The following is a 20,546-nucleotide window of genomic DNA, read 5'->3' as shown; positions in this document are numbered from 1 at the left end:
GACTGCTGGGGGGTTCCCATGATGCACTGTTTCTTTCTCTTTTTGCTCTGTATGCACCACTCTGCATTTAATCATTAGTGATCGATCTCTGCTCCCCTCCACAGCATGTCTTTTTCCTGGTTCTCTCCCTCAGCCCCAACCAGTCCCAGCAAAAGACTGCCCCTCCCTGAGCCTGGTTCTGCTGGAGGTTTCTTCCTGTTAAAAGGGAGTTTTTCCTTCCCACTGTAGCCAAGTGCTTGCTCACAGGGGGGTCGTTTGACCGTTGGGGTTTTACATAATTATTGTATGGCCTTGCCTTACAATATAAAGCGCCTTGGGGCAACTGTTTGTTGTGATTTGGCACTATATAAAAAAAATTGATTGATTGATTGATTGATTAATATGATGCCTAATCATTTATGGAACAGAAACTGACCTGTTTTAATTAAAAAAAAAAAAAAAAAAAATGTATTGCAAGATTAATTCTAGATTTTTCAGCACACCAGGAGGAGCTGGTCAGTGACCTGAAGGTCCTGGAGTGGCCTGGCCAGTGTCCAGCCCTGAAGTCAATAGAAAATCTTTGGAGGGAGCTGAAACTCCAAACCTGAAAGATTTGGGGAAGATCTGTGTGGAGGAGTGGACCAAAATCCCTGCTGCAGTGTGTGCAAACCTGGTGAAAAACTACAGGAAACATTTGACCTCTGTAATTGCAAACAAAGGCTACTGTACCAAATATTAACATTGATTTTCACAGGTGTTGAAATACTTATTTGCAGCAGTAACATACAAGTAAATTATTTAAAAAAAATCATACATTGTGATTTCTGAATTTTTTTTATTTTTTTTTTTAGATTATGTCTCTCACAATGGACATGCACCTAACATGAAAATTTCAGACCCCTCCATGATTTCTAAGTGGGAGAACTTGCAAAATCACAGGGTGTTCAAATACTTATTTTCCTCACTGTATAAGAACAGGCTGTGTTTTTTTTTAAATCAACATTTGTACAAGTAGCTACACATATTATTAAAAAAAAGGCAACAATTTTAATCTTGAATTGATTCTAGTCTTGACTTATCATGGGCTTTTCCTCTCAAAACAAACAATATCCTACAACTTTCTGGGGGGGAGAGGGGGAATTAGGGGATTATTAAATAAATATAATATATACATTTTAAAAGGTTTGGTTAAAAAGTTACATCACCTAAAAAAGAAAAAGTGAGCAGATTTAATAATAAAAAAAATGACCAAACTTTTCTGCACTGTCAGCTGAAAATAACAACTCACTGCATATTCATCCAGCATGTCAGCATGAACGTGAACTTACAGATGAGATGTTCATGTGCCTGTTCATGGCAATGACTGTGAGCTGGACGACTCCTGCATTAACAACTGCATCTTTCACATCATCATTTCCTGCTATGGCTTTAATTGCACTAAGTACCTGCCGAACCAATTCCTGTAAGAAAAGGGAAAAACACTGCAGTGAGTGGAAAAGCTTTGGAGGTTGAACTCTTCATTATCTTATCTGACAATCTCATGTTTGTTACAGACCGGTGAGTCATAGCTGTCTGCCAGGAGAGTCATGAAGAGCTTTAACCCACCGAGATCACAGATGTCTTGACAGAATTCATTCCTCACAGCCAGGCGTGACAAAGTTGCACACAGCTCACCAAGGACAGAAGTATTATCAAGGTGATCTGTGTTTGAAAAAAAAAAAATCATTAATGAGAATCACAACATGTGGTATTTAATCAAAATGTCAGATGATTCTACGCTAATGATCGGCTGATCTTACCTTTGGCAGCCTCAATTAAGACCTTCAGCCCACTGTGCTGAAGAACAATAATCTTAGCATGGTCATGGGCGTGCCCATATGTGACTCGGACATCATCATCAAAGGTCATGACCCTAAGAGCTGCAGAGGCTTCCTTGACTAGCTCAGCACATCCACTGTGTTTTTCAATGGGCACTGGGTCAGCAGTGGTAAGACTCCACCTTTCACAAAATCCTGTCTGTTCTGTTCATGCTTCAAACAGCACTGACGTACGGTGCAGATGGCGTCACAAATCACAGAAACATCTGCCTGGTACTTGCTAAGGACAACCAAAAGAAACTGCTGTCCCTCCACATCTAACAAATCAGGCTGTCCATCTGTCAGTGCAGCCAAAGCAGACAGCGAGACCAGCAGAGCGTCCCGGTCATCCACGTTCTTTTTGCAGCAGGACAGAATGACGAAGTAAGCATTGTTTTGAGCAGCTAGGTACCGCTGGGCAAACCCAAGCGAGCACTGTTGAGTAAAGTGTTCCAGAGCTGCCTTTGTATTTACTCCTGGAACGCTACAGGAGTTTTTTCCAATTCGAAGGGAATCCAAAGCCTGTAGTTGGAACAACACGAACCAAGACCAGGATGAAACTTACACAAATAAACAATACAAGTCCATTTTTACCCATTAGGACAACGCCCACCTGTAAGACTTCATGGGTATGCTCTTCTGATTTATCGTCAGATGATACAGTTGGTACAACTTTTATTATACAACTGAGGTCCACACCTGCACCAATAAAAACAGGGTTTAATATTGTTATACACATTAAAATGATTCCATATTTATACACAAAAGCTAAAGATATTAATACCATACAGAGCTTAATAACTCACTCCAGGTGATCAATGGTTTATTTTTGACATAGTCCTCAACTTTTATATCACAAGATGCAAATGACCATGTTAAAAAGCCTTTACTACCTAGAAATTCAATCATCAAGGCTCCACAGTCATACTTCCAAGGTGTTTAAAAGATATATTTGGATCCTTGTCATGTTATACATATATTTTTACTGTCATGGTTACAGTATTTTTGGACAAACAAAGTAACTAACAGACTTGTTTCCAACATAAACATACTAATGGACAATCCAACTAATATCCTCACTGATTGGCAGTCATCTCTGCCAATGGGCAGAGGTTGTGTGATTGCCCCTCTCTGTTTGTCTACAAGTAAATTGTCTCAGAAAATGCTGTTCAGTCAAATTTTGTGACATGATCATTAATGGGTGAGAGAAGATTTGAGCAGAATGCCATACTTCTCACTCCCAAGATCAATGCTCCATATCAGCTAAATGGGAATCTCCATTAGTCAAGCTCATAGGAACATATCTGTGTGCACACATCACTCATACTGTCCAATGATGTGACAAGTATCTAATGGGGAAGGAAAAAAAAAAAATTCAGAATTCTGACAGCCCTCATCTGTTATCTGGCCTTTACTACCCAAACAGAGGAAAGCACCGAGTACCCTTCAAATTATACACAGATTCTTTTAAGGTAGTTACAATGTTACAATGTTAATACCAAAATAATACTCCCTCTTTGTTTCTATTATTCTGGATTGCAAAATTAACATGCATGCCAACACATATTCATGAGAATCAAGACTGACATCCAGGCTTTCAATGACTTTGGACTCTGTTATCACAAGTGTGATGGAAAATTACATTCACAGAGTTTGAAACATTAAAGAGTTGTTATTACCATAATGTGTCTGACTTTTTTATTTCTCTGCATAAACATGTTCTTGAATTGATCACACAACACTCAGGCTGTAGAGCAAAATAAACACTGTATTTTGTATTTTCATAAACAAGGGTGATGGCGTGCGACATGTACGTCATCTGTATGCTTCAGCTTGAGACAATTACATTAGACTATTACATGAGCTAGACTGAAAAACATCTAATAGAAAACACTATCTAAACAAGGTAATTTTAAACACAACATTATTTGATTCACTCAGTACAGAAAGTACAAATATTTATCTCACACAAGCACATCTGGGTTCAGTAAACAAGTGTCAAACTTGTAGAAACATTCACTTATCTACAGTGACATTCATGTCTCTGAGTCTTCAGCCTTTGAGAACGAGGCACACCTGGGATGACCTTATGGAATGGCTTCCTGTCTTACTGTATGGTTGTGAAACACTAACCAGTAACCTAAGCCTTAGATTCTAAGGTGGCTAATATATGTCTTTAGAACTAGGTCTGTCTGGAGGATCTTTGGGTACAGCTGGACTGACTTTGCGTAAACTTCGGTTATGACAGAATGTCAGGTACGACATTTTCTCTTATTTTCTCTTGGAATGATCCAGCAAATGCTAGCAACTGAGAAAGGCCAAGAGGACGCCCATGTTTCACCTGCAGCAGAACAATGCTTTCCAGCTTTTGAGAGGTGGGAATGGACTACTTTTCTGCCTGGGCGGTTGCATCCAGGACAAAGGGTAGTGCAGTGGATACGGGGGACATGTGGAACCAGGACATGCTCCTGAATTAATAACACTAATAAATTTGATGAATTGAGAATACAGTACTAGTCAGAAATTTGGACACTTTTGACTGGTAGTGTATCTCAACGGTTCCTTAACTTGGGCTTCTTTTGGAGAGCAACATTTTTTTTCCAGACTGTTGCTTGTTTCACTCTTGAGATCTGGCAACTAGAGGTGGGCAATACCGGAATTTTGGTATTGATCCGAAACCAAGTAAATACAGGCCCAGTATCGCCAATATTGATATCGATACCTTTTCATATTTAAGCTTCATAGATCCAAAGGATCCAAAAGACCTAGGATAGAATTTTGCCAAACATTGTACGTGACAACAAAATACTTTATCATCACAATCAACATTTTTTTTTAAATATCACACAACACAACTTAAAACAAAATCTCCTGGGGTAGAGGGCTGACAAACCACAATACAACCCCTGGCAAAAATTATGGAATCACCGGCCTCGGAGGATGTTCATTCAGTTGTTTAGTTTTGTAGAAAAAAAGCAGATCACAGACATGACACAAAACTAAAGTCATTTCAAATGGCAACTTTCTGGCTTTAAGAAACACTGTAAGAAATCAAGAAAAAAAAATTGAGCCAGTCAGTAACGGTTACCTTTTTAGACCAAGCAGAGGGAAAAAAATATGGTCTCACTCAATTCTGAGGAATAAATTATGGAATCACCCTGTAAATTTTCATCCCCAAAACTAACACCTGCATCAAATCAGATCTGCTTGTTAGTCTGCATCTAAAAAGGAGTGATCAAACCTTGGAGAGCTGTTGCACCAAGTGGACTGACATGAATCATGGCTCCAACACAAGAGATGTCAATTGAAACAAAGGAAAGGATTATCAAACTCTTAAAAGAGGGTAAATGTTGCAAAGAGGGTAAACGCAATGTTGCAAAAGATGTTGGTTGTTCACAGTCAGCTGTGTCTAAATTCTGGACCAAATACAAACAACATGGGAAGGTTGTTAAAGGCAAACATACTGGTAGACCAAGGAAGACATCAAAGCATCAAGACAGAAAACTTAAAGCAATATGTCTCAAAAATCGAAAATGCACAACAAAACAAATGAGGAACGAATGGGAGGAAACTGGAGTAAACGTCTGTGACTGAACTGTAAGAAACCGCCTAAAGGAAATGGGATTTACATACAGAAAAGCTAAACGAAAGCCATCATGAACACCTAAACAGAAAAAAACAAGGTTACAATGGGCTAAGGAAAAGCAATCGTGGACTGTGGATGACTGGATGAAAGTCATATTCAGTGATGAATCTCGAATCTGCATTGGGTAAGGTGATGATGCTGGAACTTTTGTTTGGTGCCGTTCCAGTGAGATTTATAAAGATGACTGCCTGAAGAGAACATGTAAATTTCCACAGTCATTGATGATATGGGGCTGCATGTCAGGTAAAGGCACTGGGGAGATGGCTGTCATTACATCATCAATAAATGCACGTTTACGTTGATATTTTGGACACTTTTCTTATCCCATCAATTGAAAGGATGTTTGGGGATGATGAAATCATTTTTCAAGATGATAATGCGTCTTGCCATAGAGCAAAAACTGTGAAAATATTCCTTGCAAAAAGACACATAGGGTCAATGTCATGGCCTGCAAATAGTCCGGATCTTAATCCAATTGAAAATCTTTGGTGGAAGTTGAAGAAAATGGTCCATGACAAGGCTCCAACCTGCAAAGCTGATCTGGCAACAGCAATCAGAGAAAGTTGGAGCCAGATTGATGAAGAGTACTGTTTGTCACTCATTAAGTCCATGCCTCAGAGACTGCAAGCTGTTATAAAAACCAGAGGTGGTGCAACAAAATACTAGTGATGTGTTGGAGCGTTCTTTTGTTTTTCATGATTCCATAATTTTTTCCTCAGAATTGAGTGATTCCATATTTTCTTTCCCTCTGCTTGGTCTACAAAAGTAACCGTTACTGACTGCCACAATTTTTTTTCCTGATTTCTTATAGTGTTTCTTAAAGCCAGAAAGTTGTCATTTGAAATGACTTTAGTTTTGTGTCATGTCTGTGATCTGCTTTTTTTCTACAAAATTAAACAACTGAATGAACATCCTCTGAGGCCGGTGATTCCATAATTTTTGCCAGGGGTTGTACAAGGGTGCGCTGCTCCGTGTTGTATGACAGTGCAGCGCTGCTCTTACAGAGAGAGAGCAGACTTTGATGAATCTGCGTGCGCAGCAGTCAGTGCGTGCGGGAGAGGAAAAAAGCTTGAGTATGGATCTTTTTACACAAGGATTCGTCAATATCAATACCAGCGTTGGTATCGATATTAGGATCGATCCGCCCACCTCTACTAGCAACACAGCAAACAGAATTTGAAAATCAGAGACGCACCTTGAGACTCAAACTGTTCCACAGCTTCCCTCAAAGCTTCATCAGCATCCATGTCAAATTCTTCTATGTTTTCTCTGACAACAGCGTCAAAGGTATCCTGTGTGATCCTCCTCGACATTTTGCCTGTTATTAAATAATGATGTCAAAATATGACGGAGTAACTCGTTTTTAACCACAGTGACTAATCTTAATCTCGACTGCTTTGTTTAGATTGCATTAAAATGTCGCTGCTGAAAGATAATAACGATTATTTAATCAAAATACTGCGAGGCATATTTGTCTCAGTTGAAAAAGGGATTAAAAACACTACAAAGGAAATAAAATTAATAAAATTTTACTCTACCGTTGTCACCGCCCGATGACAGACACTTTCCTCCACGCTTATGAACGGACACACACGGCAGATTTACGCACTTTTCGTCTGTTGGTTGCTTCCCTTTAGGCGCGAATAAGCACGCAGTAATCTTTCGTGAATAGCAAATTCCGCAAAAACGGCCCCACTCACACATTTGCTCGGCCAACACAAAACATGTCCAACATCTGTTCCACCTCTACCGGTAGTTCGTCAGTTTTTCTTAAAAAAAAATAAAACAGAAAATGACATTTTGCTGGAATACGAATTAAATAATTTCATTAGCATTTATACCTTGTAAGAAATCGTAGAAATAAAGAAGGAGTTAAACGTTTTTTGGTGGTGGTTAGACCGAAGCAACGTGGTGTTTAAACGCACGATGGTCACGTGATAAACATCAAGGCTAGGCTTTACAAAAACAACAACACAAAATACATAATTAAAATGACAATTAAAAAAGCATTTCAAAGACAAAGGGCAATTAAAACAAAAATAAAATATTGAAATAAAACTAATAAAAGTACATTCAAAAAGTGAAGAGATTATAAAAGTAATGTGTGAAAAAGCTACAGTAAACAATACTGTTTTCCTGATTTAAATGAACTGATAGTCTGAGCAGACCTCAGGTATTCAGGAAGTTTGTTCCACAGGTGAGGAGCATAATAACTAAATGCTGCATCACTTTGTTTGGTTCTTGTTGTGGGAACACGCAATAAACCTGTCCTGGATAACCTGAGGGGTCTGGATGCTTCATTATACAAATAATGAATGTTTATGAGTTCAATGATACGAATATTTCATGAGGTGAAAGGTGGAACATACCATCCAACGAGGTGAAGCCGAGTTGAATGGTATGTTCCAGCTTTCACCAAATTAAATATTCGTTCCATTGAAAGAATGTAAAAACATTCATTATTTGTTTTATATAACGGCTAAAATAGATCCTTGTCATTTGATATTTTATTAATTTATAAACAACAGAAAAGGGACACATTTTGGTGTTCCACTGCTGCTGAAGCCCAAATTGTAATGTGTAGTCCAGTGATGCCGTGCACTGACTTCAGACTTCCAAAAGGAAAAAAAAAAGACTTTGTGTCGTTCCTCAGTCCAGCCAAAAATCACATCAGCGTTTCATGTGAACAGGTCTTCATGCATCCAGACAGCTTACAGCAGAGTGGATTTTGTGTGTGTGTGTGTGTCTTATAAGAATTAGCACTGTCAGTTAGCTCAATCAAATTATGTCTCAGTAGAGTCGCTGTCCCCCGTGCACACACGCAACCTGGTTGGCGCTTGTGCGTGCGTGTACTACCAACAAAACACTGTAACAACAAAAGACTGTGTATACCCTCAGTGCAGCGGAAAAAAAAACACATCAGAAATGAGTCCAGCTTTTCATTCCAACTTCCTGCCAACAGCCTCCAGACAGCATAGTGGATTTGTTTTGTGTGTGCGTGCGTGCGTGCGTGCGCGTGTTTGTGTGTGCACGTGTGTGCAGAGTGCAATGGTATCAAATGTATGGAACCAAATTTGCACTCTAAATGCAATGCGACACAAATGGGATGAATTAATCCATGTCATGTGACATACAAAGCACCAATCAAATGACAAAGATCCACTCAGCCATTATATAAAGGGAACTAATAGGTCCAGCATGTATTTTGGTCCATGGTCATTCAGAGCTTCATAGACCAGCAGTAAGATTTTAAAATCTATCCTTTGACTCTTATTTAAGTGCATTTATCAAGGTTAAAGTGGCTTCAAAATGATTTTAAACACCACATCTGTCCCAGATCATTTGAAGCATTCACATCTGTTTCCTCTGTTTCTGCGTCAGGGGCTCTAAGGAGTCTCATTGGGGGGTTTATCCCCAGAGACTAGGCATTATGGGTACTTTCATATAGTTGACCAGCTGACCACAGGTGTCGTTTCAAGCCATTTGGGGCCCCCAAGCAAAGTGGACTTGAATGCCCCCGTACGCCTCACCACCCCACCCCATCTGCCCAAAGCCTACACGGACCACAGCATAGATGTACTGTTTAAGGTCACACTTTATATCCATAAATATTTCTTTGGCAGTGCAATTGAACATTTGCAAAAACCCCACCAACTTCGCATAATAACCAACATATAAAGAGTGTACAAATTGTGTACTAGTAACTACAAAATCCAAAATACTTAAAAATGTGCACAGTAACTAAATCAAACATACTTTAAAAATGTTTTTAAAACTAAGTTATTAACAAAAGTAATATTTAAATGTGAAAAGGTATACGAGGGCTGTCAATAAACTATAGGTCCTTTTTATTTTTTCAAAAACTATATGGATTTCATTCATATGTTTTTACGTCAGACATGCTTGAACCCTCATGCACATGCGTGAGTTTTTCCACGCCTGTCGGTGGCGTCATTCGCCTGTGAGTACTCCGTGTGGGAGGAGTCGTCCAGCCCCTCGTCAGAATTCCTTTGTCTGAGAAGTTGCTGAGAGACTGGCGCTTTGTTTGATCAAAATTTTTTCTAAACCTGTGAGGCACATCGAAGTGGACACAGTTTGAAAAATTAAGCTGGTTTTTGGTGAAAATTTTAACGGTTGATGAGAGATTTTGAGGTGATACTGTCGCTTTAAGAACTTCCCACGGAGCAGGACGTTGCGCAGCGCTCCCAGGCGCCGTCGTCAGCCTGTTTCAAGCTGAAAACCTCCACATTTCAGGCTCTATTGATCCAGGACGTCGTGAGAGAACAGAGAAGTTTCAGAAGAAGTCGGTTTCAGCATTTTATCCAGATATTCCACTGTTAAAGGAGAGTTTTTAATAAAAGACGTGCGGAGGGGTCCGCGCATCGGGACGCAGCTGGCGCGGTGCGGCAGCACAGGAAAAACACCTCCGTGTTGATAACCATTTGTAAAATCCAGGCGGCTTTTGATGGCTTTCAGTGGAGTGAGTATCTGAGAAATTGTTTAACAGTTGGGCATGTTCCAACTTGTCCTTAAGGCTTCCAACAGAGGTGTTTTTCCTGTGGCGGAGTGTCGCGGCGGCTGCGAGCCGACGCTGCAATCCGTCCGCACGTCTTTAATTAAAAAAATCTCCTTTAACAGTGGAATATCCGGATAAAATGCTGAAACCGACTTCTTCTGAAACTTCTCTGTTCTCTCACGACGTCCTGGATCAATAGAGCCTGAAATGTGGAGGTTTTCAGCTTGAAACAGGCTGACGACGGCACCTGGGAGTGCTGCGCGACGTCCCACTGCGTGGGAAGTCCTTAAAGCGACAGTATCACCTCAAAATCTCTCATCAGCCGTTAAAATTTTCACCGAAAACCAGCTTAATTTTTCGAATCGTGTCCACTTCGATGTGCCTCACAGGTTTAGAAAAAATTTGGATCAAACAAAGCGCCAGTCTCTCAGCAACTTCTCAGACAAAGGAATTCCGACGAGGGACTGGACGATTCCTCCCACAAGGAGTGCTCACAGGCGAATGACGTCACCAACAGGCGTGGAAAAACTCACGCATGTGCACGAGGGTTCAAGCATGTCTGACGTAAAAACATATTAATGAAATCCATATAGTTTTTGAAAAAAATAAAAAGGACCTATACTTTATTGACAGACCTCGTACGTTGTTAACTTAAGAGGGAGGAGATAGCATAGATATTATGTTTGTATCTCTACGAGTCCTTGGGTGTTAAGCTCATAAGAGTCCAGCAGAGGGCGATGTGAGCCCAAGGCAGTTGTCTCAGCGTGGTTCAGTAGATTACTTTTTGGGAAACCTAGTTTACGAGTGGGCATTATTTATGAAGATGCAGCACTGTTAATACAATCCCAATTCCAATGAAGTTGGGACATTGTGTAAAATGTAATTAAAAACAGAAAACAATGATTTGCAAATCCTCTTCAACCTATATTCAATTGAATACACCACAAAGACAAGATATTTAATGTTCAAACTGATAAACTTTTTGTTTTTTGTTTTTTTGTAAATATTTGCTTATTTTGAAATGGATGCCGGCAACACGTTTCAAAAAAGCTGGAACAGTGGAACAGTTTAATTGGAAACAGGTGTCATGATTGGGTATAAAAGGAGCATCCCCAAAAGTCCATTTACAAGCAAAGATGGGGCGAGGATCACCACTTTGTGAACAACTGTGTGAAAAAAATAGTCCAACAATTTAAGAACAATGTTTCTCAACATTCAATTGCAAGTAATTTACGGATTCCATGATCTACAGTCCATAATATAATCAGAAGATTCAGAGAATTTGGAGAACTTTCCACATGTAAGTGGCAAGGTTGAAACCAACATTGAATGCCCGTGACCTTCGATCCCTCAGGTGGCACTGCATTAAAAACAGACATCATTGTGTAAACGATCTTACCGCGTGGGCTCAGGAACACTTCAGAAAACCATTTGTCAGTTAACACAGTTCGTCGCTACATCTACAAGTGCAAGTTAAAACTCTACCATGCAAATCGAAAGCCATACATCAACAACATCCAGAAACGCCGCCGCCTTGTCTGGGCCGGACCTCATTTGAAATGGACAGATGCAAAGTGGAAAAGTGTGCTGAGGTCTGATGAGCCCACATTTCAAATTGTTTTTGGAAATCCTGGACATGGTGTCCTCCAGACAAAAGAGGAAAAAGACCATCCAGATTGTTACCAGCGCAAAGTTCAAAAGTCAGCATCTGTGATGGTATGGGGGTGTGTTAGTGCCCATGGCATGGGCAACTTACACATCTGTAATGGCACCATCAATGCTGAAAGGTACATCCAGGTTTTGGAGCAACACGTGCTGCCATCCAAGTAATGTCTTTTTCAGGGACGTCCCTGTTTATTTCAGCAAGACAATGTCAAGCCACATTCTGCACGTGTTACAACAGCGTGGCTTCATAGTAAAAGAGTGCGGGTACTAGACTGGCCTGCCTGCAGTCCAGACCTGTCGTCCATTGAAAATGTGTGATGCATTATGAAGCGCAAAATACGACAACGGAGACCTCGGACTGTTGAACAACTGAAGTTGTACATCAAGCAAGAATGGGAAAGAATTCCACCAACAAAGCCTCAACAATTAGTGTCCTCAGTTCCCAAACACTTATTGAGTGTTGTTAGAAAGAAAGGTGATGTAACACAGTGGTAAATATACCACTGTCCCAGCTTTTTTGAAATGTGTTGCAGGCATCCATTTCAAAATGAGCAAATATTTGCACAAAAACAATAAAGTTTATCAGTTTGAACATTAAATTTCTTGTCTTTGTGGTGTATTCAATTGAATAGGTAGAGTAGCTTGCACAATACACATAATGCCCACATGGACATTTCACGACACACATATACACAACAAGCATTAACACAGGTCAAAGTCAAGGGGAGGGGGAAAAAAAAGCAATTGTGCAAAAACATATCCTGTGAGTTGAGGTAGACAAGAGATTAACATGACCAAGAAGCGATGAGTGTTGACAGATAAGTCTATGATGTAGTATTGTGATGTAGACGTTAGAAGAACTAAGACATAAATAGTATTCAACAAAGAACAAAAATCCTGGTAAGGTACATGAAGACATTCAGCAAAAAGTTAAAGTGATCAAAAAGCAGTGTTAAGTGTACTAAGCAATGATAGGAGTGAAGATTTCTCAATCGTCACAACTTCACAGTCCAGTAAAAAGTAAGAAGTGGATTGCACAGTCCACACACACACACACACACACACACACACACACGCCTAGAGGTATCCCGGGACTGGGCCAGCTCAGGCATCTCGCAGTCTTTGTTTGTGATAAGCAAGGAAGAAGTATGTCCAGTGTTCATGAGAGTTCCATAGTGCAGTGATTATCCCATAGTGCAGTGCAGCCGTCCCTGGTGGTGAAAAATAGTGGGGTAAAAACTGTTCTACAACCCCTGGCAAAAATTTTGGAATCACCGGCCTCAGAGGATGTTCATTCAGTTGTTTAATTTTGTAGAAAAAAAGCAGATCACAGACATGACACAAAACTAAAGTCATTTCAAATGACAACTTTCTGGCTTTAAGAAATACTATAAGAAATCAAGAAAAAAAGATTGTGGCAGTCAGTAACGGTTACTTTTTTAGATCAAGCAGAGGAAAAAAATATGGAATCACTCAATTCTGAGGAAAAAATTATGGAATCACCCTGTAAATTTTCATCCCCAAAACTAACACCTGCATCATATCAGATCTGCTCGTTAGTCTGCATCTAAAAAGGAGTGATCACACCTTGGAGAGCTGTTGCACCAAGTGGACTGACATGAATCATGGCTCCAACACGAGAGATGTCAATTGAAACAAAGGAGAGGATTATCAAACTCTTAAAAGAGGGTAAATCATCACGCAATGTTGCAAAAGATGTTGGTTGTTCACAGTCAGCTGTGTCTAAACTCTGGACCAAATACAAACAACATGGGAAGGTTGTTAAAGGCAAACATACTGGTAGACCAAGGAAGACATCAAAGCGTCAAGACAGAAAACTTAAAGCAATATGTCTCAAAATCGAAAAATGCACAACAAAACAAATGAGGAACGAATGGGAGGAAACTGGAGTCAACGTCTGTGACCGAACTGTAAGAAACCGCCTAAAGGAAATGGGATTTACATACAGAAAAGCTAAACAAAAGCCATTATTAACACCTAAACAGAAAAAAACAAGGTTACAATGGGCTAAGGAAAAGCAATCGTGGACTGTGGATGACTGGATGAAAGTCATATTCAGTGATGAATCTTGAATCTGCATTGGGCAAGGTGATGATGCTGGAACTTTTGTTTGGTGCCGTTCCAATGAGATTTATAAAGATGACTGCCTGAAGAGAACATGTAAATTTCCACAGTCATTGATGATATGGGGCTGCATGTCAGGTAAAGGCACTGGGGAGATGGCTGTCATTACATCATCAATAAATGCACAAGTTTACGTTGATATTTTGGACAATTGAAAGGATGTTCGGGGATGATGAAATCATTTTTCAAGATGATAATGCATCTTGCCATAGAGCAAAAACTGTGAAAACATTCCTTGCAAAAAGACACATAGGGTCAATGTCAATGAGCAGATCTGATTTGATGCAGGTGTTAGTTTGGGGGATGAAAATTTACAGGGTGATTCCATAATTTATTCCTCAGAATTGAGTGATTCCATATTTTTTTTCCTCTGCTTGGTCTAAAAAAGTAACCGTTACTGACTGCCACAATCTTTTTTTCTTGATTTCTTATAGTGTTTCTTAAAGCCAGAAAGTTGCTATTTGAAATGACTTGAGTTTTGTGTCATGTCTGTGATCTACTTTTTTTCTACAACTGAATGAACATCATCCGAGACCGGTGATTCCATAATTTTTGCCAGGGGTTGTATTGTCTTGTAGTGAAAACTTAGCATCCTTGAATAACTGGAGGACATGGGGTCTTAGGCAGTCCAGTCCCCAATGATGATGTCCTTCTTAGTGTCCTTCTGTGTGTTGTTAAACAGTTGAATGGCCCATTGGACAAAGGACCTTCGTAGCCTGTCTGTCCTGCAGGAGAGGACACGGAGTCTGTGGCTAAACAGACTCAGCTGGTTAGTGAAGATGGTGTGAAGGGGGTGTTTCTGATTGTCCATTATAGAGTCCAGTCTGTTCAGGGTTCTGTTCTCAGCTGTTGAAGTGAGAGTCTCAAGCTCCATGCCCACCACCGAACCTGCCTTCCTCACCAGTCTGTCCAGACGTCCAGCGTCTCTCTTCCTAATGCTACCACCCCAGCACGCCACAGCATAGAAGAGCACGCTGGCCATGACAGACTGGTAGAACATCAGCAGGGGTCAGTTGCAGGTTGAAGAGGATTTGCAAATCATTGTATTATGCTTTTATTTACATTTTACACAACATCCCAACTTCATTGGAAATGGGGTTGTATAACACAGCCAGGCAGGTAGCTACCATAAACATTATATTTTGTTGACACGTAGGCCTAATTTATCCAATGTAAATTATCATTTACCACTGTCCTGTTTTTTTTTTACTCTTGTTTTCTCCTCTTTCTCTTTTGGCTTCCTGACAGATAACTCCGCTTCATGATTGCTGAAGTCTTGTACTTTGCCGTTATCCCGAGTCCCCTTGAGGGGGATTCTGAGAACAGTGTTGCTGCACTTTCCTGCATTGACTGTCACAGAAGTTAAAGTGGTGCTCACACAGTTTGTCATTGCATAAAATTTATACCCATTTTTTGTCTGGGGGGAGCCCATGCCAGGTCAGGGCCCGAGGCAAATGACTGGTTTGCTTGCCTTGTTGCAACGGGCCTGGGTGAATAGTGTCTTAATGAGTTTTGAATGTGGCACAGATTTTCCAACCTGCTGGAAGGTGTATTTGACTGTGTTTGGCATGAAGCTGGACCCTCTGGTGATGGAGAACACTGGACAAACTGCTGGACATTATGGACGATGCCAGTCACCCTCTGCACACAGTCATCAGCAACCAGAGGAGCCTCTTCAGCCACAGACTGCTGACCAACAGTGCAGGACTAACAGACTGAAAAACTCCATTGTCCCTCAGGCCATCAAACTGTACAACTACTCACTCAGGGGGAGGAGGAGTAACAGGAAGACAAAGGACGGGAAGGAGAGGAACAGTAGTAGCCAGTAAACCAGTATTGATCAGTATGTCTGGTATTTATATTGTGTATTTATATTTGTATTTGCAAACTGTTTTTCTTTTTTACTTTCACTTTTGATATTCTGTGTGCTTCTTACCCTGTGTGCTACTATACAATGCTGCTGGATCTCTATTTCCCTGAGGGACTCTTCCTAAGGCATCAATAAAGTTCTGTCTAATCTAATCTAATCTAATCTAATCTAATCTAATTTAATCTAATCTGATCTGGCCAGTTGATGTGGTCTTCGGGGCTTTTTGAGGTTCCTGAGATTACCAGTGCATATTCTTTGTTTTTAACGGTTAAAATTTAGTTCCATCAAACTTTTTATTTATGTAATCTTTTTTCAGCTTGATGATACTGTCCTTCACTGTTAATGACAGCTCTTTATATTTTGGCAGTTAACAACAACAGATTTTAAGTGGAAAACCTTGAAATCAGCATCAGAGTACAGACATTATGCTTATTTGTAAATGATTAAATAATGCACTTTGGGTATGAAACTCCATATTAGCCAATCACTAAAATTTCTCACTGATCTCCTTCTTGTATGATCTCTGTTTTGCAACCCTTTGTTTTGGCTTTGATGTAGTTATTTAATTTATATCATGTTATTTGTTTTTGGAGTGAGTTTAAAGTTTGATTTAGAAATTTTAATATTGAGGAATCTGAATCATTCTTTTATTTTTCCTGAATGGCCTAAAGAAATGAAAATGTGTAAAACTCCACGGGTATAATTACATTCTATATCCAATGTATATTATATTAAACAAATATGTAGGACTGCTTTTTTGCATTTACGCAATATCTCTAAAATCAGAAAGGTCTTGTCTCAGAGTGATGCTGAAAAACTAATTCATGCATTTATTTCCTCTAGGCTGGACTATTGTAATTCATTATTATCAGGTTGTCCTAAAAGTTCCCTAAAAAGCCTTCAGTTAATTCAAAATGCTGCAGCTAGAGTACTAACGGGGACTAGAAGGAGAGAGCATATCTCACCCAATGGCCTCTCTTCATTGGCTTCCTGTTAATTCTAGAATAGAATTTAAAATTCTTCTTCTTACTTATAAGGTTTTGAATAATCAGTCCCATCTTATCTTAGGGACCTCGTAGTACCATATCACCCCAATGAGCGCTTCGCTCTCAGACTGCAGGCTTACTTGTAGTTCCTAGGGTTTGTAAGAGTAGAATTGGAGGCAGAGCCTTCAGCTTTCAGGCTCCTCTCCTGTGGAACCAGCTCCCAATTCAGATCAGGAAGACAGACACCCTCTCTACTTTTAAGATTAGGCTTAAAACTTCCTTTTTGTTAAAGCTTATAGTTAGGGCTGGATCAGGTGACCCTGAACCATCCCTTAGTTATGCTGCTATAGACGTAGACTGCTGGGGGGTTCCCATGATGCACTGTTTCTTTCTCTTTTTGCTCTGTATGCACCACTCTGCATTTATCACTAGTGATTGATCTCTGCTCCCCTCCACAGCATATCTTTTTCCTGGTTCTCTCCCTCAGCCCCAACCAGTCCAGCAGAAGACTGCCCCTCCCTCAGCCTAGTTCTGCTGGAGGTTTTCTTCCTGTTAAAAGGGAGTTTTTCCTTCCCACTGAGCCAAGTGCTTGCTCACAGGGGGTCGTTTTGACCGTTGGGGTTTTACATAATTATTGTATGGCCTTGCCTTACAATATAAAGCGCCTTGGGGCAACTGTTTGTTGTGATTTGGCGCTATATAAAAAAAAATTGATTGATTGATTGATTGATTGATGTATGTGTTCTGTGGACTCATGTTCAAACTCATGTATTGTGTCAACAGCTGTACAACCTTTTGAGGATTAACCCTGATCACAACTTTCCCATTTGGTACCTAAAGACACATTATCACATTACATGCAGTGAATCTGTTCTATGTTTTTACATCTTAAATAATACAAATTGTAATTCTGATTTCTGCAGCTCTTATTGCCTACACTGAAAAAAGTGAAATAGTGCACTTCATTCAAAGTACTTATTTACATTGGTCTAATGGAAAATTGTGGTTTCCAGTTTAAATCTGCTGGAATCACTTTACAAAATCATAAATATACACTGTGAGAAACTAAAAAATTAGCTGGAACAAATTACATCAATTTTTTTTAAGTTGATCCAAAGTATCATTTTTTTCAGTGTACGAGCTGCAGCTTTTTATATCGGAGGGCTTCTGTCTTTTTTCCAGGGATATTACAATGAGTGTAAATCATACGGGAGGTGTTGAGGTTCTGCCTTAGTTTAGGAAGTGTAAACTTGTACTGACAGAAGATTTCTGACAGAGACCCTGAAGATGTCTAATGCTGAGGATCTGAACAGACTGACTGCCTGCTCGCTCGTCCTGCTGAGCCATGTCTTCTTTATTGTGTGTGATTACAGTGTAAGGGCCCAATCCACAGCTATCCAGCCCATTCGAGCTCTAGAGTAATACCTTAAAACTGTCTACAGGTGTGGTACTCGACTACTACCAAACGCGCCCACATTTAATTGTTTCTTTGTTCCTCGCCAGCAGTACCAGGTCCGACACGCGGAGGCAGTGGCCACCTGGGAATTCGGGACTTGGCGGCTCCAGTATTCCCGGGGTCTGGTGGCGGAGGAAATCGTGTGGTTCCGGTTCTGCTTTGGACAGACGTCTCCTATCTTCGAGCCTGCCCACACGACACCTTTTGTGATTTGGCTTTTTGTCCATTGTTGTAATCTGTTGTATTTGTTGTGCCCATTCACAACAGTAAAGTGTTGTTATTTGACTTCCTCCATTGTCCGTTCATTTGCGCCCCTGTTGTGGGTCCGTGTACCTGCACTTTCCCACAGGATATCTCGGCCACATCATGACCCCGTGGGGGCGTCAACACGAGCTGTTGAACGGCCAATGAAGAGCAGGGCGACACAGGCGTCTGCAGGAGGAATGATCGGTGAGTTGCAGCGAATCCTCACCGCTTTTAACGGCTCGGCTGGATCGATGACCTAGCAGAACGTCCTCCTTACCGCAGGGTGAGGCCTCTCGCCGCGCAGGTGGAAGCGCGCCCTCAGGGCGCTGCTGCGGCTCCCCTCCTGTCGATCCTGTTGCGCACAGTGACGTTCCACAGGTCGTTCAACGACCCCTCCCACCTTCCCCTGAAGCATACATAAGCCCTCCAGAGCCGTACGGGGTTGTGTGAGACATGCGCGGACTTTCTTATGCATTTTCGCTCGTCTTCGCACAATGTCCCGTCATGTACGCGACTGATGCTAGTAAGATAGCTTATGTAATTAATCTGCTTCGCGGCCAGGCACTGCAGCTTGGGCTACAGCGCTTTGGGGAGCAAAATTCACGGCTCCTTCGGATATATGAGTGTTTGTGAGGGAGTTCAGAACAGTGTTTTGATCACCCAAATAGAGGAGAGACCGCTTCAGCCGTGCTGCTGTCAATGAGACAGGGGCGCCGGAGAGCAGCTGACTTCCGCATCGCGGCTGCGAGGTCCGGCTGGAATAACACTGCCCTCCGTGCCGCCTTCGTAAACGGACTGTCGTTGGTCCTGAAGGAGCTCCTGGTGGCCAAGGACGAACCGCGGGATTTAGACGGGCTTATTGATCTCGTTATACGATTAGACAATCGGTTAGAAGAACGAGACGAAGGGTGTGGCCGGGCACGCGCCGTCCCTCTTCCTTCCGGTTCCGACCGAGTTCCGCCCTCCCCACGCTCCACGGCCTCTACGCTCCGTGTGGTTACAGGTCCCCCTGCTGATGAAGCTATGGACACGAGCAGGGCCACATTTAGGGCACCAGATAAACAGAGGAGGCTGGCCCGCGGAGCGTGCTTTGTTTGTGGCTCAATAGAGCATCAAGTGAGGGACTGCCCCGAGCGGTTAAAACACCAACGGCTGCCCCTAGAAACTGGGTTAGGGGTGGGTCAAAACATTCACGTGGGACATACCCATATTGCCACACGACTCCCAGTTACAATCCTTTATGAGGATTTAACCCTGAAGGCCCCAGCACTGGTGGACACGGGCTCTGAAGGGAATCTGTTAGACAGCAGATGGGCCAGGGAGGTAGGGCTCCCTCTGGTGGCGCTTACCTCGCCTGTGCAGGTGCGGGCACTAGATGGCTCCCTACTCCCTTTAATCACACATAAGACACCACCAGTAACTCTGGTGGTGTCAGGAAATCACCGGGAGGAGATCGAGTTTTTTGTGACTCCTGCCACCTCCCGTGTGATTCTTGGTTTCCCTTGGATGTTGAAACACAATCCCCGGATCGATTGGCCGTCCGGGGTAGTGGCTCAGTTGAGCGAGACCTGCCATCGGGTATGTTTAGGTTCCTCGGTTCCTCCCAGTTCCCAGGCTAAGGAGGAGGTCAGAGTCCCGCCCAATCTAGGGACGGTGCCGGTGGAGTACCATGACCTGGTGGATGTGTTCAGTAAGGATCTGGCGCTCACCCTTCCCCCCCACCGTCCGTACGATTGTGCCATTGATTTGGTTCCAGGCGTTGAGTTCCCGTCCAGCAGGCTGTACAACCTCTCACGACCTGAGCGCGAATCAATGGAGACCTACATCCGGGACTCTTTAGTCGCCGGGTTGATCCGGAATTCCATCTCCCCGATGGGTGCAGGCTTCTTTTTTGTGGGAAAAAAAGACGGCAGACTTCGTCCATGCATTGATTATAGGGGGCTGAACGAAATCACGGTTCGTAATCGATACCCGTTGCCCTTGTTAGACTCAGTGTTCACGCCCCTGCATGGAGCCCAAATTTTCACTAAGCTAGATCTTAGAAATGCGTATCACCTGGTTCGGATCCGGAAGGGAGACGAGTGGAAGACGGCATTTAACACCCCCTTAGGTCACTTTGAGTACCTGGTCATGCCGTTCGGTCTCACAAACGCCCCCGCGACGTTCCAAGCATTAGTTAAT

General features: G+C 41.8%; 1 protein-coding gene and 2 long non-coding RNA genes across 3 annotated transcripts in view; 2 read left to right on the top strand and 1 right to left on the bottom strand.

Moving 5' to 3' along the window:
- LOC117521742 overlaps positions 1 to 4,927 on the top strand; it is a 16,654-nt gene extending 11,727 nt beyond the window's left edge. Inside the window, exon 3 of the long non-coding RNA XR_004564040.1 lies at positions 4,892 to 4,927. This is a non-coding gene — a long non-coding RNA (uncharacterized LOC117521742). The remainder of the gene's footprint in view (positions 1 to 4,891) is intronic.
- armc6 (armadillo repeat containing 6) overlaps positions 1 to 7,132 on the bottom strand; it is a 13,777-nt gene extending 6,645 nt beyond the window's left edge. The window contains 7 exon segments of the mRNA XM_034183081.1: positions 1,308 to 1,439; positions 1,535 to 1,680; positions 1,779 to 1,947; positions 1,950 to 2,357; positions 2,449 to 2,534; positions 6,677 to 6,799; positions 7,020 to 7,132. Coding sequence (XP_034038972.1) covers positions 1,308 to 1,439; positions 1,535 to 1,680; positions 1,779 to 1,947; positions 1,950 to 2,357; positions 2,449 to 2,534; positions 6,677 to 6,794 — 1,059 coding nt within the window. The 5' untranslated portion in view covers positions 6,795 to 6,799; positions 7,020 to 7,132.
- LOC117521741 lies at positions 6,696 to 20,546 on the top strand. Its single transcript, XR_004564039.1, has 3 exons — positions 6,696 to 6,833; positions 13,441 to 13,443; positions 20,536 to 20,546. It is a non-coding gene; the product is annotated as an uncharacterized LOC117521741 (long non-coding RNA).

This window comes from Thalassophryne amazonica, chromosome 12, assembly GCF_902500255.1.
Source record: "Thalassophryne amazonica chromosome 12, fThaAma1.1, whole genome shotgun sequence".
In the NCBI taxonomy this organism is placed as follows: domain Eukaryota; kingdom Metazoa; phylum Chordata; class Actinopteri; order Batrachoidiformes; family Batrachoididae; genus Thalassophryne; species Thalassophryne amazonica.
The sequence above is the reverse complement of the archived record's forward strand: the minus strand, read 5'-3'. Positions and strand labels throughout refer to the sequence as shown.